The following is a 24,928-nucleotide window of genomic DNA, read 5'->3' as shown; positions in this document are numbered from 1 at the left end:
AGACGTCGAGATAGAGGTTCGACATTTTACCTTTTGTGTAGACCGGTACAATACACATCCAAATCACTGGGTACTGTTCACAAGTCCGTCTGGTCTGGTCAACGGGTCAACGTACACGATTCTTTCATCGTTATGAACTATGCGATCCAAAGGTCAGCCGATACGTCAAGTTTCGAGGGGGAACACGAACCAGAATGAAGGAAAGCATCTGCGGGATCCTAGGGAAGGCAATAAGCAATGCCCGGTTTCTGAAAGACGGGAGGAGATGCCGTACATTGCGATCATACTGGTGGCTGGATTTTTATTAGTATGTATCTATGCTCGGTCGTATCAAAAGGTACGTACACACCGTCCACATAATGAGCCGTTGGACCAGCTTCCTGGTTCTATCCAAAGAGATGAGTACGCGTCCACTTTCGCAGTAAATGTAGGCATTACGTACGCCATAATTGGGGTATTGCGATGTCGGGACAAATACACAGTCATAACGAGTACGATGGATGAGTTTAGGAAGAAAGTGAAGGCGAACAGCAAAATAACGAGCCAGCGCAGGCTTGTGTCCGTTATCAGTGCTAGCAGGCCCAATTGGGTGACTCTGGATAAATAGTAGATCCACCCGCAGGTGCGACAGCAGGAGAGTACGGTGGCGATAATGCATGGCCATTTCCTACGCACCAGCCGATAGATTCTCCAATAGTAGAAGATCTGGGTGGGATATGTTGAGTGAGGAGTTGTGGTTACTTCGGCTGTTTACCTCGTTCATGGGTATCGCCAATACGCTGAGAAATAGAGGGGGGGCCAATTGCGATGATGAGATGTGTAAGAAGACGAATGGGTCGCCGGCGTGAATGATCGTCATTATATAGCTAACTTCCGTGATGGTCATATGGAGAGCGAGTTCCGACAGCCTAGGGAACGTCAACCAAGCTTGTCGTAATTTCTGAGGCTCTGAAGACGTACAACATGAGGGCAATCTCAAGAGAGCGGCGTAAGGGTGCAAGTGGGTACAAGCCTTCCAGTCGTGAGAAGGGAGAAGAAGCCTCACCAAAGACTTGATCCATTTCGAATCGCGTGGGTAGTCCGAGAAGTATCGATAGGCTTGGAGGACGAGACAGCCCAGAAAGAAGGCGGATATGCCTGACGAGATGTGGAGGGCACCCAAGCTGGTCTTGATTGGGTCGTACATGAGTGAGCTGCGATTCAGAAGTGAGAGAAGAAGGTACGTACTTATAGTTTTCTGGAGTTATTATTGTCTGGATTCCGTGTATACTGGCATCGCAAAGGCGAGAGGCCACTGCGTGTCAAGTCCTATTATCGGTTTGAATGATCCATCAACTCAGGTAGATTATCTGACCGGTCACTGTTGAGATCTTGGAGCGGAAGGTTCACCCCCACGAGCCGTGGGGGAGCCTGTACACACAAGCTGCGAAGAACGTGGGAAGAAGTTCCCGTAGGACATAACTAGGTGATAGGACTAGTCACCCAAGCTCTTCGGATCGACCTCTGGTGATACTGATGAACAGACGGTTCTGGTCAAAGAGAGTCTTGAGTGTCACGACACCTTGCGCTATTGGCAGAGCCAAACGGCGAGAGGAACGGCAGAAGAACGGGTGGGTTATCGTGCCTAACAGGCACGTCGATCATGTGGATGCCGGTTGATTCTTTCCTCGTAGTTCCTGTTCGCCATCAACTACGTCTCTCTAGGCGTAATGAGACATGGCGGTGGATTGGCTTGCAAATCACTCACAGTTGAAGTGCGAAGGGACCGCGATACTAATCTGATGGCCAGCGAACCCTGCCTCGAGCGAGGGGAGTACATCCTATACACCGTAGCGGTCATAGACAACCGTGGAATGGTTGATTGTGATCATTTGACGAAGCCGTGTTGAGCGGAATATGCAAAAAGGAAAGTAGTCTGAGGAAACTGGGTTGGTTGCCCCGGCAGATTGGGAGCTGTTCTCGGGAGTTGAGTTGCATCTGGGAGAGACGAGTCCGTCCACTCTGCCATACCAGCGCCGACGTCGATTTCAAGGGGCGGGGACGTGACTTGGTAATTGAGCAAGTGCTGCCTACACAGCCACCCAACGCTTAGAAGCCATGCGGCTTGTGCCATCGGCTTGCCCCGATGAGGTTCGTCGCAATACCGGTATTGTCTACTTCAAGTTATTCTCTCTACATTATTTTATTCGTTCAACATTCCTGAAAATTCCCCTGTTCGACGCAAACATCCTGAAATTTCTCGTTTGCGCCTCAGACTCCAAGACCAACAACGTTCAAGAAGTGCATCCACTCCTTTCGACACTCTAATTGAAGGCTTCGTTTCAAAACGATAGATGGATTCAACGTATCTGTTTAGCTCATGATCGCTTTTGAACCACGACGGCAGGATTGACTTGATTGACTCGCCGCTGTCTTCGGAATGGTGGATACATCGTCTACTTACTATGGGTGCGCCGATGGCGGTCTGGCCAAGGGATGCAAGCAGTTCTATGTACTTGGTAGTGGAAGGGTCGACGACATTCTCTGCGGTTACTATGGCCGGCCAGGGGATGCCTTCGGTGAAATCGACTTCCGATATGCGGGAGCTCGTCGTCTATGCAAAGTTGTACTAACATCGAACTGGGGTAAAGTTCCACAGGGACCGCGCACAACTGGATCTGGCAAAAACCCGCTCAGCCACTAAATGTTCCACCGACCGACGGTATCGTTTGCCCACCATTCCGACCGTTCGCGGCAGTGGTGTTTTATGTGTCAAAAGCCATAGAATAAGGTGGCGCCGTTGTACATGCTCATGATATAAATTGGATATTGTTCAGCATTGGAAGCCATCTTTCTCGACAAGCATCGCGTCAACAGCTTCTTTTGATTCTACAATCATGGGTTCGTCGTGAATTACTTGGTGATTTTTATCGCCGACTCAACAGTTTGCAGTCTTCTTCCCCGACAACGTCTCTCGCCGTGACCGCGCCCTTCAGCTCCAAGACGACATCGTCTCTCTTCAGAAGAGCGCGATCAAGTTGAAGGACGCCATGGATAAACAAGACGACCGTATGGTGCCCTATATCAATGAGTATCTCGAGAAGAATGGCATGGCCAGCTTCTCTGAGCTGCAAGACAAACTTGCAGCCGCGTTGACCCCCGAGCAACAGAAGCAATATCAGGATGTACGTGCTGCCATTACTTTTCCTCTTCAATGGGCCTCATCCTCGTCGTTTAGCTTGTTGACAACTCTGCCAAGGCGGAGAAGGATAACAAAATCGCAATCAGTGAGTTTCTTGTGGTATACTCTGCAGATGGTGTTCTTACCCGTGTTCTCTCAGTTGCTATCACCACGATTGCACTGTCGTCAGGTATCATCGCCGGGTGTTAGTCAGGGTTTCTGTCCGCGCCCTACGCTGTACTTACCGTCCGCAGCTATCAAAACTGCTATCCTGTTGCGCGCCGCGAGCCTGATGGAAGTTTTGCGCGCGTACGCCCGCGCGTTTGTCACCCTTGTGACGGAGGGTGTAGAGGCGGGCCTACGGGCCTTTAACCTAGCAGCAATCGCCGCTCGATGGGTCGAAGGTCAGCATGTTCTCACCCACCACGAGATAAACCTCACAGCCTCTTGGGATACAGAATCCGTGGCTGAAGCTACCGAACAAGTCGCAGGCTACGCTGCAAACGCGAGCCGCTATCTCGGCTTCTTGTCCATTGTAGGCATACTGTCCGATGGATTCATCTTGGTATACACCGTGAGTAATACCAGCACAATCTATGAAAAAATTCGTCTTATATCTGTGCAGTACTTCTCGGAGAAAGAGCAGAAGGAGGAGCTCCAGAAGGCGATTAAGGAGCTCTATGTCAGCCGCATCGTTGCGAAGGTCTTCGCCCAAATGTGCGACGCTATCAACACCGAGGTAAGACCTGGTCCTCCGCCCTAAGTCGAAACCACTGACAAGACCACCAGAGCGGATTGATGTTGAGTTACATGATCTTAGTGGGGGACAGCACGAAGACTACGAGCGAAGACCAGCAAGCGGCTGACAAGGTGACTGGCAGTCCGACGTTCCACGTCGATTGTGAGCTCATGACCTGAATCGTTGTAGATTGCCGATGGGTGGGTCCAGCATGTGAAGGACGCGTGGAGTGAAATCACCACGACATCTTCCTTAGACCTTCTTATCCTCCTCGATAAGCAGCGAGGTAGCTGGCTCAACGACGACCCGAGCTACCAAGATGCTATCGCTGCTGCAGACGATAAAATCAAGGCCGACCCTCCTCAGTCGGTGCGTAGTCTAGCCTAGCGATCTTCGAACCCTACTGATGAATGGTCGTCCACAGGGAGCTGCAGTTGCGAAAATCAATACTGCGAAAGCTGTCAAAGCTGCCGCTCATAGCGTCGCCGCTGCTCATGACGAGTTCTGGCCCCAGTCTATGCATCACTTATCTGCAGCCGTCCTTCACGTGGAGGACTTAAGGAAGGAGAAGTTGAAGGCTGATCTGAAGTCTGTTATCAAGCCAACTATTGGTAACTTGTAGTCCAGATATTCATCTTGCGTGTTTCACCCATCGCTGGACTTATATTTTATCTCGTTATGTTTTACTTTGCTCGACTCGTACCTTCCCTAATTCTGGCAACGGCCGCTCACGATTTATGCTACATCGTATCTTGCAGGGCACACTCGCTATCAATATGAAATTGATGCTATTGACTTTTATCATACCAGGCGGTTCCGACTTGAGTTACTCGTGCTACGAGACGATCAGTAACAATGCAACTGCGGCGTCGAACCTAACAACGATGAGTGTCAATTGTGTTGTCCCTCTTGGGTATGCGCTGCCGCTGTGGGCGTAATAGTTACTCCGAAGTCACGCACTTACTGGTGCAAGCATTCAAAAGGATGCACTCGGTTTCTCCTAGTGTCCCATCTCAACCCGGCACATCCTCGCAATGCAACACTACACATTCACAACCCAGGATACCCGTAACACCCTCCCCTCCACACGGTGCTCTCCGCGAGCGCCAGTGCCCTCCCATCCTCCCTCCAAGCTAACGGCGGGGACGATGACGAAGGCGTGTACTCACCGATGGGCCAGACCAACCCCCTGCGGCGAGAGAAAGGCGGGTTATTAGTTAGGGAGAAGGGCGAGCGTGAGGTACGTACCAAGCCAGGAGCCGTAGGGGATAGAACGTGAAGCAGCTAGGTATCTAATGTGCTCTACTAAAACAAAGCAAAATACGTATTTAACAAATGGATGCTTCAGCACGGCCACTTCGATCGCGACGCGACGCGGATGCCGGGAGGTCGTCATACGGAAATCACACACGGAAGTAAATATCAATAGCGTTCTCTTACTCTGAACGGCGTACTATGTGTTCAACCCCTACACGTCTGGTCATCTTTCGAGACTACTTTCCTGAAGAGTTTACTTCCTCGAATGGAGGTCCAGCAGGAGTTAGGGGTGAACCCACCAAGATAACACTGTGACGGGTGATCAGCCACTGCGTCTGCCTGGCTTCTGTAATAACAAGAGCAGCAATGTATTCGAGTCCATAGCATCGAGTGAGTGAGTGATAGCAGATTCGATCGCGTCTGTCAGTCTTACCGCATTCCACGGCCAGCTAGCAAGGCAGCAGCGTAGGTAGGTGGACCACGAACAAATTATCTCAACTTTTGCGTTGCTTGCATTACGTGGTCGAGATACAATCATGACACTTTGATGACGACTTTTCCAACATGCGCCTGCGATTCCAAATACTTGTACGCTTCAGGCGTTTGTTCGAAGGGGAAAACCTTGTTGATAACCGGTCGAAGATTGTGTGTTGCGATCAGTCGATTCATGTCCTTGAACCTGAAAGCACGAATGCATAGTGGAATCAGTAGTGATACGCAGAAGAAAAGGGTATACACGCACTGTCTGACGGAGCCGATGAGGATACCACGGAGGTTGGCAGCTGTTCCTATAATAGGACCTACGAGGCTACTATCTTGACCGCCTGCGACGAAGCCGATGATGTGTATCCAGCCTGCATGCTTGATTGACTGTATAGATTTCAGAAGTGTACCGGGTCCGCCGACTTCGATAACATGGTCGACGCCACGTCCACCAGTCTATCAGGGCGAGATGTGAGCACGTTGTCACGATCTACCTTCTCGGTGCACGAAGGGTCTCCATAGCAACGTCGTAAGCACTCACGATTTTCTTGACCTCCTCCTGCCACTCCGGGTTCTTTTTGTAGTTGATGAGGTGTTTGGCACCGAGCTCGCCCGCGAGTTTGAGTTTCTCGTCGGAGGACGAGGTCGCGATGACGGTTGCGCCGGAAGCTACCGCAAATTGCAGGCCGAATCTGTAGACGCCGACGATACAAGTACATATATAAGTGGGAGAACCTAACGCGACAAGTGGTTACGGTATACGTACATCGAAACACCACCGGTCCCTTGGACAAGGACGAAATCACCAGCTTTGACGGGGACGGGTCCCAGGAGGGCGTTGTAAGCCGTCAAAGCGGCGCAGCTGAAGCAAGCGAGGAAAGTTGGCCGAAGTCAGATGGTTGGTGAGAGCGCAAAAGGCGAGCGGGAACAACGTACGGGAGTGTCGACGCTTCCTCGTAGGATAGATGCTCAGGGATTGAAACGAGCGCCTGCGTGATGAATTCAAGAAGACGATAGGTGAATTTGGTGAATCTAGCTAACCTCGGCCGGCAGGGTGATGTACTGCGTCAGGACACCGTGTATAGACCCTCCAAGTGAAGCACCCATAGTCTCTGGCGATGGGTCGCCGTCGAGATGCCTGATAGAGAAATTGGCGCAGACACGGTCGCCAGCCTTGAAAGCAGTGACATCTTCGCCAACAGCAACGATTTCGCCCGCTAGGTCAGAACCTGGTACAAGGTTCTCCGCACTGACGAGTTGAGGTGGTTAGAGAAAGAGCATCCTTCGATATAGTGAAGGGATGTGTACCTTTTGCCCAGCGGATATTGATTCTTGGCGATGATCAAATCACGGTACTAGTTTACGGAGGTCCGATCAGATTCTATACGTGCAGAACAGTAATGTGCGTTACCTGCAACGATACTGCATGTACTCTGATGAGAGCTTCAGTGGCTTTCGGCGGCCTGACCGCGCCCTGTGAGAGGGTCAAGTAGTCATAGGATCCGAGCTAAAGACGAGGGTAGGCCATATGCGGGCTTAAGCACGGCGACTACACATTTCCACAAATCACTGACCTTTGGGAGAATAAATTGTTTAGTGGTAGTAGGAAGGGCCATAATGATCGCGGTACAGTTGGAGCAGTGGGATGGGTCACTGGCAATTGGGTGTACTTATGGTCCGAGCTTGAGTGGGTATCGAAAGTACTAGAGCGGGAATATTGATGCTCCGTGCTCCATGAAATACTGACAAGAGATGACGAATTGTGAGAAGCAGGCGAAGCATTGATGAATAAGGCCAGCGTACAGTGTGCTTGATAAGCCACCCCCTGCTCCTGTACCTTTATCTATGGGCATTAGCAAAGTCGGGCCGCATGTGCAGTATCGCTCTGGCTTACCTCTCCGAGATGCCAGATACCTTAGGGGCACATCCTCGTTCGCTGCGAGTTCAACACAATGTTGATTGGTCAAGAGCCCCGGGCCCTAGGCAATCGGTCATTCGAGTGGATGTGTTTGCGTGGGTCACGCATGCGCACTGGAATCCAGCACGAGAGAGTGGTGGGTGCGTTGTAGCACATGGAACCAGCTCAAGCCCAAGCTTCGGCGCCCAGCCCAGCTCATGAACTCTTCTTTTGATGGGCATTGTAGTCATGCGCACTATTTGCAGGAGGTAAAAGCGGTCTTACTTATGAAGATGCGCTCGAAACGCACGGTGCACTATACGTAGATTTCGACTCCTAAGACGTTGATGAACAGGCCCTAGAGAACAGCTGTCAGCGAGAGAGGAACAAGCAAACATCTATAGAAATACAAATCATGTACCATTTTAGACCGGTGCGGGCTGCATTGCTCATCTTTTCATAGTAGATTATATCATAGTCGGGAAAGGAAAATAGGAAACCTATTACAACGAGGTGTTGGTGTCTAAAAATGGTTGGGGCGAAGACGCGGAACGACGCCAGTCTGGCAGGTGCCGAATGATGAGATTCAAACTGAAAAAGGGACAGTCTTTAGGAGGTGGTTAGGAGCCTACAGCAGCAGTTTATCGAACTCATGTTCCTGTATGCACTAGATATTTGTGCCATCAAAAGTGTCAGCTGAAGAAAATCTGCCTATCTGAATTATGAAGAACTAGCTGCGTACAAGCAGGCGATACTCAGGTAACAGGGCATGCTCAAAAGAGGGAGGGAAAGCTGTGGTTAGGGGCTAGGAGTAAAGTGACACGCGTCACGGGAGTTGTTACCCAGTTTTCTCAGCGCAGCAATGACATGGCGTCCAAGCTGCCCCAGACATCTAGCAAGCCCGCGAAAAGTTCAAAAGTCCCATCGTCGGTGAAGAAGTCCAAACGTGGCCCATCCAAGCAAGCTATACCGGCGTCGGAAAGGTTGAAACGGCTGTTCACATCACTCTGCGCCCAAATCGACGGCGGTCATTTCAGCAACGCCATCAAGACTTGCGACAAAAGTGGGCACCCAATCTCTATAGTACTCATCTTTTAAGTGTATTGAATAGTCTTGCGGCTGGAGCCCGCTGACCCCGACGCGCGGCAGACAAAGTTGTTCTTGCTACTCCAAACTGAACAGTACGACGCGGCCTTGGAACTCATCAAATCTGGAAAGGATGAAAACCAATACGCCTTCGAGCGCACGTACTCACTTTACCGCTTACAACGGGAGGTAGAGGCTGTGGAGCTGCTGGAGTCTCTAGAGGAAGGGGGACATCGAGGCGTGGTCCATCTAGAAGCTCAACTGGTGCGTTCCCCACAATCATGTATCCATGCCCAGCTCATGGTCTGTTGATGTACCAGAACTATCGCCAAGGATCATATCAGGCCGCGTGCGATTTATATTCGCAGCTACTAGATACCTCTGATCCAGTGGGCTCCCCCTCGTGTTCGATCTTGGCCAATCTAATAGAAGTGTAGCACTCCGAAGAACATTCCGATGTGCTAACGAACTTGCAGGCGTCACAAATCCACCTTGACTTCATTAATGCAGTCTTTCTGCACGTGCTGGGCACATTGCCATCCTCGCTGGCCAATTCTCTCGAGTCCTCCCCACCCCCGTCACAACTGGCGCAATCGATCAAGGTTTCTACCCCATCGACCTCGATGGAATCACCCGACGTCCATGTCAAAGATGTTCCCAAGAAGCCTAGAAGGTCTCGGGTCCCAGTTGGCGTTGTCCCTGGCGTGACGCCTCCCCCCGATCCAGAGCGATGGCTCAAGAAGAGCGAGAGATCGACTTTCTTCCAAGGTCGTCGCAGAAAGACCGGGGCAGGCGGAGCAACTTAAGGAGCCGCCAGTGTCGATGGTGGGGTGAGTGTATCCACCCCTTCGAAGGGACCCGGCTCGAAGGGGAAAAGGAAGAAGTAGAGCACGTCTTTCGTGAGGTGAGCTCCTGTAATCCATGCCTTGTTCTCACTGCCCTGCCCGCTGTACTTTCTGTATCACCTGACGGAATCACCCGTTTCCTTCATTTGCATTCATTAAATGCTTGTTCGGCAGCACATTGTCAATTTCGTGCCTCTGAGTTTCCTCCCAGAACCAAACACCACAGGGACGGTCCACTGTCTCTGCGCTCCTTGAGATGCCTTGCCTAGGCCCTGACGTTCTAACGCATTGCTCTCACAGACCTCTCGGTCGTTCATCCGGATAGACGGCAACCTCTCCCACCACCGCAAGGTTATCTACCCCTTGTCTATACTTTAATCGTGTTCGAGTACCGATCCCAAGAAAGAGTTGGAGACTATCCTTGCTAGGCACCCTCCCTGCAGCCTCGTGTCTGTCAGATGTTATCATTATCCAAGCACACCAACACTGATCAGCATCGCACGGGATTCGTGCGATCACGGCACGTTCTGGCGGCCACGCCTTAACGTGCACAACTCTTACGCGATTCCCGCGTAATTTCTCCAAAGCTATCATCAACGAAACTACCATGGTATCCGGCGGCTTTACTTTATCTTCATTTCATTATTGTTCTAATCCTTATTTAGATGATTAGCTCAGTTTATAACATCCTTTCACTGGAGGGCGCAACGCTTTGGCCTTTGTTCGAGACCAAGTACTTCCATTGCTGAACCCAAAATGAACGGCAATGCGTTGGCCACCAGGCATGACCTGGAAACGTGTAGCCCGTTCACATTGTGCACGCTGTGATCATCGGCGGTAGAGAACCGGTCACAACGCCACTGCGCAAGTCAAAATGCACGGTACGCTAGCATCCAGGTGTCGACAACCTCTTGCTGTCACCTCCTCTCCCCAGCATCGTTTTCATTTCTACTCGTTTATAAACAACGCTCGGAATGCCTTTCTCCCCAGTGCCCCACAGCAACTCTTCTCCAGTCGAATCCTCGAAAATGTCTGAAATCCTCGGCGTCGTCGTTCTCGCTCGCAACGGTGATCGCACCGCGTACTACCAAGATCCTAGTACTTACTCCTACTCCGCTACGGAGACAACCGCTCTCGGCGAGGTACTTTAATCCACTTTATGTCGACATATATCTCTAATTGGCCTGTTAGGCTGACTCGCACCAACTGGGCGCCTTACTTCGCTCCACTTACTTCTCTAGTTCCTCTCCCTCTTTCATCAAAGGGATCAGCTCCGAAATCGTTGATAACAATGAAGTGAAGGTCCGCGTCAAAGCCGGGGGCGAAGGAACTGTTGTCTTCGACTCTGCCATCGCTCTCCTCCAAGGCCTATTCCCCCCCAACCCGAAGAACAAGATTGTTCTTGCTAACGAGACCACTGTCATCGCCCCTCTCGGCGGCTACCAATACGTTCCAGGTGAGTATTTGCCTTCGTTCACGCAGTAAAGGAACTCATAATTCTTTGCCATTCAGTCGAAACTGTCGAACCAGGAAACGACCGTTCTTTGGAAAGTTGGACCGATTGCCCTGTGAGTTTTTTATCTCGCCGGGTTGGACCCACTGTGAAACTCACGCTCTCATCCAGGCATTCCAACAACATGTCGCAGAGTTCCACGCCTCTGACGCGTTCAAGACCAAGGCTAAGGAAGCCGCCGGCTTCTATGCCAGCGTCAAAGACTTCGTCTTCGGACGTCCCACCACATTGGAAAATAGCGTACGTATATCACAATGAATTAATGACTGTACTTCACAGATTTCACTGACTTTCTTCTCTCTAGTGGAATGTTTGTTACTTCAATCTTCCATTCTTCGTGACGTCCGTCTTACTCTCCACCTAGATCTTCGATTTCGTCAACACTCAGTTGACCCACAACAAAACTTATGCTCACCGTCTTCCTCCTACTTTCGTTGAGCAGGCTCGAGGCTATGCCGACTGGCACGAAGCTGGTGTCTTCTCAGACGACCAAATCAATGGCATCGGCAACAGTACGCCCTTTTGGTACTTGCATTTTCGACGCCATTGATTCCCTCTCTAGTCGCTGGTCGTACGGTGTTGCACGCGATTATCAGCTCTCTGGAGCGGATTGCTTTCAATGGAGACCCTCTCCAGTTCTTGCTCATCCAGACTACTTACCAACCATTCATTTCTCTGCTTCACCAATTCGAGGTCATCAAAGACCACCCTCAACTCAACGCCATTCGTATGTGCTTCTAAAACCCATTTCTACATCTGCTCACAATGATCAAAGCTGACTATTCGTCCGCTCTCGCTATCGAGCTCCGTCGCGGTCCTCCTCCCGAATCTCGTGATTTCATCAGGCTCAAGTTCAAGAACGGAACCGCAGGCGCTTGGGAAGTCCTCCATGTCTTCGGCCATCACGCAGACATCCCAGTAACGGAGTTCATATATCGTGCCGAGGTATGCGACACATCAAACTGAAAATTCGATTTCATGTAATTTAACCGCTTGCAGAACGCAGCTATTACCAGCAACAAGGAGTGGCGTCAAGTTTGCTCCGGCAAGTCAGTTGGCCTCCTTGAGGCCGCTACCGGAAACGACATCCAGTCCGCATTCGCTGGCGCGTTTGCTTTCGTCTTGTTACTCGGTCTTTTCGCGGTCTCCAAGATGATCAAGAACTCCAGAGCCAAGGCCCGTGCATCCCGCGTGCGACTTGAGGGTGGTGAGGTAAGTGTACAAACTCTCCCACTGTGGCACCATCGTTCTCATCCATCACGCAGAATGTTCCAGTCGTGGTCGTCGAGAAGACTAGGTATGTCTAACGGGGTACCACCACGCTCGGATGATTCCATTGTCCATTTCGAACTCGTTGTTTGCTGTCTCAACCGGACTCTGTCTCATATTGCCCCTCTGCCCGCATGCGGATGTATCTATTCCAATTTCAAACATGAATACGCCGTCCCTCCAATGGTTTTATGCTGAGAACGAAGCAATGTCAAGTGGATACAACATATCTACGTTACCACACTGTTTCCAGTCAAGTCTGGCTGGGACGCTGACACGGTGAATTCTAAACCTCTTCCATTTTTTCTCCAACTGAACAACTACATGAAGACAGCTCAGTAAAATTAGGATGGTTTAAGCGCCTTAATGTTTCGTCGCTTTCAGTTATATTGTCGCAAAAGGGGGTATTGAGGTGATCATCAACAAATCCTCGCTGAAGGGCCAATATAGTACTCGTGATGCCAGGAAGACTAGTTGTGCCGTATATTTTGGTCCTCTTGATTGACGAGGCACACGGCGGGTCATCGAGCACACCTATTATGGCGCTTGGATCCCATCGGACCGGGACAATCGCAGAGACAAACCAATGAGGACCGTCATATTTCTGCTTATAACCATGGGGCACAGCTTCGTAGAGCTTCTCATCAGTTAGAACCTAGTCAAGCTAATCGTTATCGCACACAGGTCATCATTGCCTTCTGGGCATCCTCGTATTTCCATTCCATTCATTCAACTTTTCGCGAAAAAAGCAGCGATGGGGCTAGTACTGCCTACTGCCACGTCGAGGTCAGAAACTCAGAAGACACGATGGATGAAATGAGTTCTAAGCAAGCCTCTCGTCCGGATTTTCCGAGCTTCAATAAACTTGCCCGATGGGTAGAGTCGCTTGTATTAGGTTACGCCCGGGCTATACCCATGCGTAATGGACATACGATGCCGCTGATCGTTCTTCAAATCAATGTGTGCTTCGTCGAGGGTCAGCATTTTCCCTCAACCCCACCTTCTAATCACGAACTGAAGGGAAATCGCGATCACCACATCGATGATACGGGCTAGGATTTCAAGTTCATGTCATCCACCCCTTCGCCACATCGGAGAATACTCAAGAATATCCAAGATATCCGTGCGGTGATCGCAAAGGAGAGCCGTGGGCGTTGGTAGTAAGTGATTGAGAGCATATTGAAAGCATAAATGATCTAATCTCTCTATTGGTGTCGTTATCGTCTCGGCAGTACGAATGCTTGGACTTCAGAGTCCTTCGCCTCTGCAGGATGTCAAGGTGGCCGCACCGTTTTCTGTTGTCTACGGTACGGTGCACGAACCTTCTACTGACCGCAAACTCCCGTGCCACTGAAGGCCGGACGATGACGAGCCCGACCTGCTGCCTTGGCATTCTCATTCGTCGATCATTGGCCTTTCATCAAAGTTTCTATCTAGCCAATACGAACGGATGCCCATTGCCACCATACCGAACCTCAAAGTCAATGGGCTTCAACCTATTCCCCGACGCACGAGTTACAGTACGCGATTCAGTGAGTACCTTGCTTAATTAATCGCCCAGACAAGTAGCATGGAGCCACAAGCTCAAACGCACAAACCCCACGATGATGCGCAGGGTCGAATTGCAAACTTGCGGTATCTGCGAACCAAGCAGTTGGAACTATAACGCCACAAGTTCCGAGCCTCCGTCATGTGGCGGACCGCAAGGCCGAGGATTGCTTTGGATCCCAATAGCCCAATTTTGAAGGAAGGACTAGTTCGAGCTTCCGAGAACCAGATATGTACGCATAGCATAGGACTAATATACCGTCAGTTGTTAACAAGAATTCATCGTTCAACTCGCAACTACGGAGGATGAGTCCCAGAGCTTCACTCCTTCTCCGATCGACAATCGGCATCAAGGTACCCCGTACGATCGACGTTCTGAAAGTCGATCCATTGTAGCGGGAGCCTTGAAAGAAATACGCGAGTCCCGCTCGGATATCCTTGAGACGAGTACCTGCCCATTGAACTGATGACCTTATTAATTCGACTGGCCTGGTGGACTTTACGAAACTTTGGCAGCATGGGCACAATCCCGTAAATGTTGGAGAGTGTCAATAACACCATGTCAATACCACCGTCAATGGGTGGAATTGCCAACTTGCACAGCAAGGATAGCGAGAGTCTGATAGAAAACATGTCACATAGGCCTGAAATCCAAACAAAGAGTAAACAAAACCTCGCTAGTACGAAACTTGTAAGTCTCCCTGAAAGTCCCCTGTAAGCATATCAAATCATACCGAAAAGTTTGCCTCACCCACTTTTTGACCGAACGTTCGTTATTTCGTTATCAAACGACCAATGAAACGGTTCAGCAACGATCCCGCTATCGCTGGGCGAGGATTGATCGCAATCGGCAAAGGAATCCCGGACGAGAAAGACAAATTCAGGGGCCTCAAATGAATTTGTCTCCGCCTCCAGATCGACCACTTGACGCGGATGCAAAATGTTGCTTGTACCAGAGCACCATATTAGGCGAAGTTCATATTCCGCGGCTTGTTAGTTGTTTTTCAGGGAGACTTTCATCGAAGCCCGCGACATACGTCTTTCCAGCCTAGCATGGATTGGTCTGGAACCTTTAAGCCTCGAGGCAACGTCGGAAGCGGAAGATGCCTGTGGGGATTCTGGAAAATAGAATACCCAGTCCGTCTAATACTGACAGACTTAGACGAATGGCACGGCGGAAAATATTTCGATACATAGGGCTAACCACTGTAATAATTGACCCCGGAACCAGATGGCATTGAACTAGTGCACAATTGGAGTATGGTGGCATCGGCGAGGAATGTCGTAACCAATAGCCGATGGACAAGGCTTCGAATTGATGCATCAGCCATATGGATGCTCGACGATGGGAAGTAACAAAGGATGAGGTAAATCGAGGAGTCATTTGACCCAAGATGGGCGATGAAGAGGACAGTATTTCGAGGACTAGATTACACGTCCGAGGGCCCATTCCGGGACCCGAACAGCGGCGATGGGTCTTCACGCCGCACGGGCGTATTATCCAAGCTTATCTGCGAAACGTCCCAGTGCAAAGAGGAAACGTAGGGGTAGTGCGAGAAGATACGAATTTCCGTACCTCAATCCAGCAAGACTATGCCCGTCGGAATCTGTCAAACCATAACTGATCTGGCCTTCGAGAGAAGCAAAAGGTTTGCGAGAGGGGTAGGGGTAGAAAATAGCACATGTGCTCTCGATTGCTCGTCACTTCAAGGGCAAGGGCTCTGGCCATGGAACCTATCGGAGTGTTCGTCAGGTAACGGGGCTCATGGGAGAAACGGTACAAGGAAATCCTACGGAATCCCGACGAGACAGAGGAAACTCACTAGCCGGTTACTTTGAATAGTTCCATGAAACCGTACTTCCACGTAGCGGGCGAATATTATGGCCTCCGCTGTCGATACCGCACGGACAAAGTTAGGCGGGCAATATCAAAGATATACCACAGCGTAAGCACAAGTCCCAGCGCACGGAACCCCAAAATCGGCTGGCATCACGGCGGCTGTGGCTTCCAGAAAGCGATGACAATGGACTGACGCATAGCAGGGAAGCCTGCTAGAGGATATCATACTATTTTCCATCCAATGTTAAGCCACAAGCGGCGAACGCCTTCGGGCATTCAAACCACTCTACGTACGAAAGGAGAGCCACTTTGCCAGCATCCGAATCCCAGTTTCGGCGACGAAAGCGGAACTAGAGAAACTAGGGGCGTAGACCACGTAGTAGTACCCTTCGTGAGCGGCGGCCTATCTTCTTTTGGTCTGATGCCGACGCCATACACTAAACCATGGCATCTGTCATTGTTGAGCAAGAAAGAAGTAAGTTGCAGCCAATGTCGGAGAAGGACGCTCCCTTGCCTTTGGGCCTTTCCCTCATCAGGCGCGCTGCCAGTGGGATTCAGCACAAGCTTGATCAGCGGTATCGATTAGTATCGCATTGACGCCTTGTCAGTGCCACCGGCCGACAAAGTTACCTTCCCAAGCAGGCGGCGTTCGAGTTATTGACTGTGGGAACGTGTATCACATTTAAGCATTAGAAGACGTAGATAGGATATTTCAGATGTGGCGGCGGCGGCGGCCAATCAGGGCAGGGAGTTCGACTCTCAGGCGCCTATTGCGATTCGATATGGGATCGCGAGGTCCGGTGATTTGATTGATATCCACGCTATCCCGACGCTAGTACGGAGTTAGCACCCGCCATCCCGAAGCCACCAATCGCCCGCGCCTTGAGCGTTTCGCGGGACACAGCCAGCAAGAGTCCCTAGATTTGATGCATATATGGTGTATGGTGGCTAGACAAGTTCTCCGTTGCTGTATCGCTGGCATATGCTGTCAGAATCAGCCGAATTGTTTCCAACCGACGGCCCTCGCGGTATCTAGCAGACTCGCAAAGGTCAATGTCGGGAAAGCAGTTCGGCGGCGGCACGGAAATCTTGGTAGCAACGTCTCACCGTACATTCCGACAAGAAACCCCTCGATTCGTAGCCCGCTCTTCGTTGATGGGCCCAGGGGCAACTCCCCGACAGTCGAACAGCAGTCGACAATGCCGCATTGGCTGATATGGATGAGCTGATGAGCCAATCCACAGTGGGGCCTTCCGGTCGCTTTGGCATCATTGGAACTTTTGTGGCTGTCGGTGGAATCCGAGACGAAAGGAGGCGCAGCGAATCGGAGGGCGTATTGTATGTTGATTGGTTCTCCATCCTTCGCTGAAAATGTAGATTAGGCACTCTCCTTTATCTCTAGACCAATAAGCTACGTTCAGTGCTCACCAATGTTCAAATCTCCAAAAGCAGTCAGCTTTCGAGTGGCTATGCTAGTATGAGCATTGAATTGCCTCCGAGAATTTGAATTTTGCTTGACGGATCTAAGGCCCACACGCCCGGTGACGATCAGCAGCTTGCACCCTACGTCGTGGCTAGTGCTATTCGTACCACCATCAATGACTCCTAGATAAATGCTGAGTTATTTGTTATTTCAACCAGACTAACAGTCAGCTTACCCTGTGGTGTATGATGCCCACCCGTCGCTCTATCTGGCTCTACGTGCCTAGTCAGCGATCAAAAGGCATCCGTCGTTCGGATTGAACGATCCCGATTGGCTGATAATCGCTGATGGAATTGTTCGTGACATTTTGCTCAAATTTCTCGCCATTGTTCAAGGGGAGATTCGGTCAGACGCCGACCTTCGTCCTCGGGCACAAGCGGCTAACGTTAATCCTTCCGCCATATTCAAACCATGTGCCCCATCCAAACCCACTTTGAGGTTCGACTCGTTAGAACGACATCATATGCGTACAGCACGAATCCGACTGTGTTTCAAACTGTCCTCGGACAGGAACGAGCCTCCAGTCAAAGAGCAACGTGCAACCAGCTGTTACAAGTCATACTACCTGCTCGCCAGATGGCTGTTATCGCATAATTCAGGCTCGCGGGATGGGCAGGGAACGCACGCATCCCTCGTCCATTTACGAGTTGACGCCAAGGGTCGGTGGCTGGATGTTCAGGTTCACCTAGATCCCGGGATCGACCCAGCACTGCGTATGACTGATCGATGATCTAAAGCATACCAGTATTCGTCCAGGCGGCTATGCTCCTCTATTTGGCTGTCGCATCTCCCATCCTCCGGTTACCCACGCCTCCAACATGTTCGCTACAGAACTTCGACCTTGATGCCAGGTGAGTGTCTCTGTCAAAAAAAAGAATAATTGTATTATTGGAGCAGTTTAGTATGCGGAATTGGCATCTACCGGACTAACACCGGTGCTATAAGCCAATCCCTAGCCGCCTCATGTCCGCACATATGTTCTAACGCTTTGATATGTTTTTTGCAGAACAGATACGCACCGTCAGGGTGTTCCGTCGGCGCTCGATCCCACATGATCGACTGATCGGTGAGCTCATCAGCGATCATGACAATGTGGGGCTGCCAAAGAGTCCAAATGCTTGCTTCCCGTCCCGTCGAGAATCGCCCACTGGTGACTATAGATTCATTGTACCACACGGTGAAAATACTGGACCTGTTATACAAGCCACCCATATACGCGATAGATCCTGATTCAAGGCTTGACACAGTCTTGTGGAGCGGCTGCGCCGCCAACAGAAGAGATATATATGGTTGACTATGTTCGCAACCGGTTGCTTGGGCCGTTAATCCTTGCTGATAATCAGTGCAAATTTTGGTACCCTCGTATGAATGGCGGTTGGCATGTACAGTGCAAATGCAACGAGCATTTGTTCGAGACTAGTCTAAGAGACTCCCCCAATTCCTTTCTCCTTTAAACACCGTTCACCACGGGATACAAACCATGTCGCAATCCGCGGCTCCCCTCTCCTCCTATCCCCATCTCCCATCTCCCATCTCCATCCTTCTCTTTCTCCACCGTCTAACAAGTCACTATTAAATTCCCCTTGAACTTCGAATTCTCACACAGTATCTCCGTTTGTGGCACCCATGATGGGAAGGAAGTCTGGGTCCGAATGAATAACGCATAACACTTCCACAGTGCGTATACGTTAGTTCTTCAACCTGATGACGGGTCGTGTGAAGTGAAGCATCCAGATAGTTGAAAGGGGACAGAGCGGACTCAATGCACACTACTTTAGGGGATGCATGTATACTTAGATTGGATATGTATAGAGCGTTGTATTCTGTGAGTCTGCTCGACGTTCGGCACCCACACAGAGACAAGTCATAACGCATCGTTGCGCATCAAATCTGAGTAAATGGTCGTACAATCCCCATGCGTCCGGAGTGTTAATTTGACACCTATGATCACACGTACATGGCGAACACACCATATACGACAGAACCCAACTTCGAACATATCCGATGCTTTGTTGCGATCGGGAACCATTCCTCGGAGGATAATCCAGATTCAAGAACCCCCGCTCAATGGGAGACAGGTTCAAATGAATGGTTGGCCCATTCGAAACATTTCAGAAGATTACGGCTTGGGCCTCACGCTATCGGATGCCTGAGACCCTTGAATGTTGTCTTCGATGTTTCGAACATCATGCCGGCTTTGTCAAATGTTCGAAACCGTATGGAGCGTCTGAGAATACATGTTTGATTGATTTTGATGTCTTTCAACAACGTCGTTGAGGGACGCTGAATCCTGGGTCCAACACTATGATATGCGGATCGAGACCTCGGATGGGAGATAATTAAATGGTTCGGGGTACGAAGCGTCGCGGCCGATGCTCTTATGGCCCGATTAGAAGACCCAGCATCACCCAATTGCGGTGCGTTCAATGCCCTTTCCAGATGACTACAGTATTTAGGGGTTAATTCCATTGAATTCCGTTTGAATTGTCATCGGGAGAACGTACCTTGAAGAGAATCTAGCGGAAGAGGAGCGCCACGCTCTGTGATAGATCAAGAGGCTTATGAGAGAGTATCACACTCCACCTCCGTTGACGACGATCGGTCGAGTGGAGCGAACAACATGAACTCGATCGAGCGCCCTCGGCAGCTCGATCATTAAATGCATAAGCTTGTGAATGCGGGGAAGTAGATCGACGTTGAGTTTGAGCTTGCATGAATGCTATTTAACTGATACAGTATGTCTCTGCGTGGACAGGCGAGATAATGGGGTGTACATGCTCCTGTCCACGCTGACTGGTGGATGGATAGTCTCCGATGACATTAGCTTTCTACTTCGTTATTGTCTGTCCACGAGAATCGGTGTTCTGGTGGGGGGAAGCCTGGTAGACGGGATCTAATGTCGAACGTCATGGCTATAGAAACAGGTATTCACCAATACATATAGAGCGAATTAGAGCCAGTATTCGCTTTCTTGTAAAGCGTACGGGTGGGACTGTATTGGGTCGGTGTAGGGTGTATGGATTGACACTGACTTGTTGGACGTTGGCCGGTCTATCGTGTTACTTCCGGATTCACAACGAAGTTGATTACGATGATAGTGAAGAAGACCATTCAGTCAAGACACTCGTTGATCACGAGGGAGCGGCATAATACCGACACTAAATGCGTGTCTGGCTCTGGAATGATCCGGCACGCATCATTCACTTTCAGATTTCCTGATTATGAGGCTACTCAACAGGCCTATTCAGACCGTGGGGGTATCTCCTCCCATGAACGACCTCTCGCTTCTTGCCTCTCCATTCACTCAAAGGTTCAAACGAAGATCACTGAAGAAGTGGCACACAAACGAACAGAGGGATCTTCCCCTTATCACCTTGGCGGATAGCGCAGCAGCAGTCCCACCCTTTGGGGATGAACGGCGGTAGTGAGTTGCCTGCGAACGCGAATTCAAAGGATCTCGCACTGTATGAAGTATGAAGTAGTGTGCGGCGTAATTGATCGTTTTGGGGGCAGAAGGGGGGTCGTGCGCTCTTGAGTGCATCACTACAACATGGGGAACACGTAGAGTTTCGGTGGCAATGGCGATTTGAGAACTTGGGTAAAGAAGCGACGTGAACGGTTCGTTATTCGTGGCTCCTGTCAGTATGGCATCTGTGGTAATGCAGGGCAGGATATGATACCGGATCGCAAGTTCGCGTCCAACATCGTACCAACGAGAAAGCAAGGCCGGCAGCGGTGTGCTTATGGAGTATTGGGCGGAAACGTCGGAATGGTGGCGTATCGACGCGTTCGAGGATTGGATGTGGATGCTGAGCGAAACTGGGTTAGGGATGAACCATTCTTCCATTCTTCTATTCCTCCACAAAAGCGGGGAAGAGCCTGCGCCTCCGCAGAGAAGCCAGAGAAGAGCGGGGACGGGCAGGAACGCGATATGCACGAGCACCTAATGCGCATGTGGCACCGTCGACGACCACCACCACGGATGTCATCCGCGCAGTAATCAGTTACTCAGCGTTCTTCGGGTCTCGACTCTCTCAATAGCAGCGGTACGTGCTGGGCACTCTGCAAGAGCCGATCCAGTAGGATACAGGAAGTACGATCGTCATGGATGAAGCGCTTCATCAAGGAGAAGTCGTTCAAACTCCGCTCTTCTGAGCCCGACGCCGACGCCGATCATGGCGCATGCCCGCGCCGTCAAGGACTGTATTTACTTACTCTTACCTGAAGCACGGCGACCGCTATACCGCTACCGAACCTCGGTTCGGACAAAGTTCTGTTTCGTCCTCCGTGTACCCGTTCGACCGAATATCCATTTCCCCGAGTTCGCGGTCGAATAGGATAAGTAGGCTGTTCAGTACTCAGGCTCAGAGGTAGTTGCCTCCAGGGAATCTTGGGATTGGGTCACAACTTTGGTTTGGGCTTGGGCGTAGGCTTGGGCGTAGGCTTGGGTTTGGGACTGAGACGGGATTGCGCTCAGGATTCCACGTATTGATCTCAGTCGGTCGTCTAATGGCCGCCGAACCTGGTCGGAAGTAACCTAGTCAATACCACCGCTCCCTCCCTAGGCTGGGGCCTCGAGCTCGAGCCCTAGAAGTGAAGTGGAGCTTCGATGGCCGGGGTATGCGTGTGCGCACGCGCACACACACTGGTATCGTGGCGTGTCCCCTAAGATCCCCCATAGCACCACTATCACCCGATTCACTTCTCCTTCGATTCGAGGTTTACGACCTAATCGAAATCAGTCACCCGCTACGCCTGCGATTCAATATTCAAATATTCAGGTCCCACTTCAACGTCCTTCTCGGTCTTCTCCTTCTCGGTCTTCTCCCTCTCCCTCCCCTCCCCCTCCCCCTCTCAGGCTCTCGGGCTCTCAGGCTCTCCCAGACCTTCCATGCAGCACCTCCGAACCGCAGCCCTGCCCATCATCTATCCATCTACGCATCTATCGCCCCGATCAGCAATCAGCAATCTCCAATCTCCAATCTCAATCTGCCTCGTGCACGCGCGCGGCTCGAGTCTCGGGAGTCCATCATCATCCTTAGATCTGGGACCCGGGCCCGAGAATGAATAATGAAGAACGAATAATGAAGAATGAAGAAGGAAGAAGGAAGAAGGAAGAATCCCCACCACGCACCCACACACCCCGTATCCCGAAGATCGCAGCAACCAGCTTGTTGCTTAATTAATGTTAATGTTAATTTTAGCCAACGGCCCCGCTGGCAGCTCGCGAACAGAGTTAGCAGGTAGCAGGTAGCATGTATCTTCGTTCTTCGTTCACGAGTCTTGTTATAATTACAAGCTCCACGCACTGCGGCACGCATCATATACCATATACACACCGAGTCTCGACTCCGGTCCCATTTTCATCTCGTCTCGTGAACCTGAACCTGAATTCAACTATTCATTTAATCATTCAATCAACGCGTAAAAACCAGTAACCCCGGTGCGAAGGTGAAGAGAAGGGCACGCTATCACCGTATCACCGTATCACTGCGTCACTTCTGCACTTCTGCACTTTCGCAGCTCGTCCGTCACAGACAGCACAGCACCATCGCACCGTTAACTCGGGCTCACACTTCGTCAGAAGAGAGTAGCATAATAATATAGTCCGCAGTGTGCAGACCGTAGTAAGGCAGCAAGGCAGCAAGGCAGCAAGGCAGCAGGGTGGTAAGGTAGCAAGTACTGAGCACCTAGACCGAGCTGCTTCCGTGCAATCCGGCCAGCGTAACAGCGTAACACTGACAGCGTAATAGTGTAACCGCGTAATAGCATCCGCCACGCAGGCAGACAGCCGGCCTCTAGCACACGAAGCAGCAAGTAGCAAGCAGCAAACGGCACTGGTATCGCAGTAGCATATAGAAGCAAGCAAAGAAGGAGCAACGAAGAAGAAGCAAAGACGTACGTGTCCGCCACGACGCCCCACAATACGCCCTGTCCGACTACCACCTACCAACTAACAACTACCAACTACCAACTACCAACTACTACCAACTACCACTACCAACTACTAGCTACGAACTACGAACTACCAACTAGCATCTAGCATCTAGCCAGAATCCAGCGCACCATGCGCCGTCTACCATATACATATACCATACACCATACACCATACACGTATGGCAACGTGTCGCACTAGCCCGCTAGCCCGCTATCCCGCTATCCCGGCTCCAAGTCTCCGTCTCCGTCTCCGTCTCAGTCTCAGTAGGCCAAGTACCAAGTATGTATTAAGCAGTATTAGTCAGTATTAACCAGTATTAGTATTAGTATTAGTATTAGTATTGGTGCTGCCACGTCGCCACGTCGCCGTAGACGTTTGACTGGTTTGACTGGTTTGGCTGGTGCATGGTCGTATGGCGTGCATGGCGGGCGTGGTGTGCGTGCGTGGCGGCCGCTAGGGAATAGAGCAGCGCCGACGTGGCACAGCCGCCGACGTAGCCCGGGAGCCCTAAGTACCAGAAGCCAGAAGCCCTAAGTACCAGAAGCCCCAAGTACCGGACGTACCAGAAGCCAGAACCACGTCAGCCACCAGCCAGCCACCGGTACTTGGCAACGTTACGAAGGTTACGCAAGCAGTAGCACCATAGAAGGATAGCAGCATAGCAGTAGCAGTAGCAGGTAGCAGTAGCAGCAGTGGTATACCAGTAGTAGCATAGTACCATCATGATAGTAGCACGCTGCGAGAAGCACCCCGCGTCTCCAGGACCCACAAGCCTAAGGCGCCGTGGCGGAACCAGCAAGGCGGAACCGCAACAAGTAAGGCGGAACAAGTAAGGGGGAACAAGTAAGGGGGAAGGGGGGTCGGTGGCTTCGCTTGGGCCAAGCGCATGGGGCGTCCGAGAGAGTGTGCACGCAGGCCAGTAGACCGCAGACTGCAGCGCGGAGGTTCGGGGGTGCGGGGTGCGGGGGCGCAATGCGATCCCGAGGCGTTATTGTTATTGTTATTGTTATCGAAATTTGTCAGTGGCGCACGGGCGACGTGCGCGAAGTCGAATATAAACAGCATCAGCATCAGCACCAACATCAGCATCAGCGCCAGCACCAGGATCAGCACCAGCACCAGCACCGGTGTCGGTCACGTCGGTGTCGGTGTCGGTATCCCGGTTCATGGCACTCCCCAGATCCCTCATGAGCAAGGCCGGACCTTCGAAGTTCGCGCGGCGGTGCCCAGTGCCCAGTCCTCAGTCCTCACAGTCGGTGGTCGGTGGTCGTTGGTCGGTAGTCGTTGGTCGTTGGTCGGTGGTCATTGGTCGGTAGGACCCATCACCATCACCATCACCGCGCCATAGAGTAGAGTGTGAGCCATACGGTCGATATAGACGATATCCGCAGGACAGGGGGGTTGGCGATTGCGGGACTCTGTCACGGTATCTCTTGGTCTCCTGGTATAGGGCCTAGGCATGATCAAACAGCGGGGGTCAGGAGTCAACATTTGGGGCGGCGAGGAGGGGCGGTGAAGAGGGGCGTTTTGGGCATCGAGGGAGGGCATCGCGGGAGGGCATCGGGGGAGAAGGCTCGCGGGAAGGGGCTCCCCCACTCATCCATCCATCCATATACCCTACTCATCCACTCATCCCCTCGACACCTCGAATATTCACCACCTCACCGCCGGCGTGCGGCTCGCACCAAACCCAAAACCCCAAACCCAGAACCAAAACCAGAACTGAAACCAAAACCAAAACCAAACTCGTCTGACGCGTCCGTGCACTAGCGCCGCGCCTACAACTACCAACTACCAACTACCAACTACCAACCACGTCGAATATTGATATTGATATTGAGCCAGAACTCAGAATCATTCCCAGAGACTG

At 51.2% G+C, this 24,928-nt stretch overlaps 4 protein-coding genes across 4 annotated transcripts; 3 read left to right on the top strand and 1 right to left on the bottom strand.

Moving 5' to 3' along the window:
* Positions 1 to 2,419: 2,419 nt before the first annotated feature.
* PC9H_008242 (uncharacterized protein) lies at positions 2,420 to 4,521 on the top strand (the record flags this gene model as incomplete). The annotated part of the gene is made up of 10 exons (XM_036777756.1): positions 2,420 to 2,491; positions 2,826 to 2,880; positions 2,932 to 3,164; positions 3,218 to 3,266; positions 3,321 to 3,365; positions 3,415 to 3,734; positions 3,786 to 3,899; positions 3,950 to 4,030; positions 4,089 to 4,268; positions 4,324 to 4,521. The coding sequence occupies 10 exons, from the start codon at positions 2,420 to 2,422 to the stop codon at positions 4,519 to 4,521; spliced, it is 1,347 nt and encodes a 448-aa protein (XP_036631376.1).
* A 1,169-nt stretch (positions 4,522 to 5,690) lies between these two features.
* On the bottom strand, positions 5,691 to 7,255 carry PC9H_008241 (uncharacterized protein; the record flags this gene model as incomplete). Its single annotated transcript, XM_036777755.1, has 9 exons — positions 5,691 to 5,835; positions 5,899 to 6,095; positions 6,181 to 6,331; positions 6,406 to 6,501; positions 6,576 to 6,628; positions 6,681 to 6,888; positions 6,948 to 6,994; positions 7,051 to 7,146; positions 7,214 to 7,255. 9 exons carry the CDS (start codon positions 7,253 to 7,255, stop codon positions 5,691 to 5,693), a joined length of 1,035 nt encoding a protein of 344 aa, XP_036631375.1.
* A 1,148-nt stretch (positions 7,256 to 8,403) lies between these two features.
* On the top strand, positions 8,404 to 9,428 carry PC9H_008240 (uncharacterized protein; the record flags this gene model as incomplete). The annotated part of the gene is made up of 4 exons (XM_036777754.1): positions 8,404 to 8,599; positions 8,648 to 8,886; positions 8,943 to 9,011; positions 9,060 to 9,428. The coding sequence occupies 4 exons, from the start codon at positions 8,404 to 8,406 to the stop codon at positions 9,426 to 9,428; spliced, it is 873 nt and encodes a 290-aa protein (XP_036631374.1).
* A 1,067-nt stretch (positions 9,429 to 10,495) lies between these two features.
* PC9H_008239 (uncharacterized protein) lies at positions 10,496 to 12,287 on the top strand (the record flags this gene model as incomplete). Its single annotated transcript, XM_036777753.1, has 9 exons — positions 10,496 to 10,609; positions 10,659 to 10,923; positions 10,980 to 11,035; positions 11,092 to 11,220; positions 11,345 to 11,492; positions 11,543 to 11,707; positions 11,756 to 11,925; positions 11,980 to 12,192; positions 12,246 to 12,287. The coding sequence occupies 9 exons, from the start codon at positions 10,496 to 10,498 to the stop codon at positions 12,285 to 12,287; spliced, it is 1,302 nt and encodes a 433-aa protein (XP_036631373.1).
* Positions 12,288 to 24,928: the final 12,641 nt, after the last annotated feature.

The sequence above is a fragment of the Pleurotus ostreatus genome, assembly GCF_014466165.1.
Source record: "Pleurotus ostreatus strain PC9 chromosome Unknown scaffold_5, whole genome shotgun sequence".
NCBI classification, from domain to species: domain Eukaryota; kingdom Fungi; phylum Basidiomycota; class Agaricomycetes; order Agaricales; family Pleurotaceae; genus Pleurotus; species Pleurotus ostreatus.
Note: the sequence above shows the minus strand (reverse complement) of the source record. Positions and strands in the feature narration are given on the sequence as shown.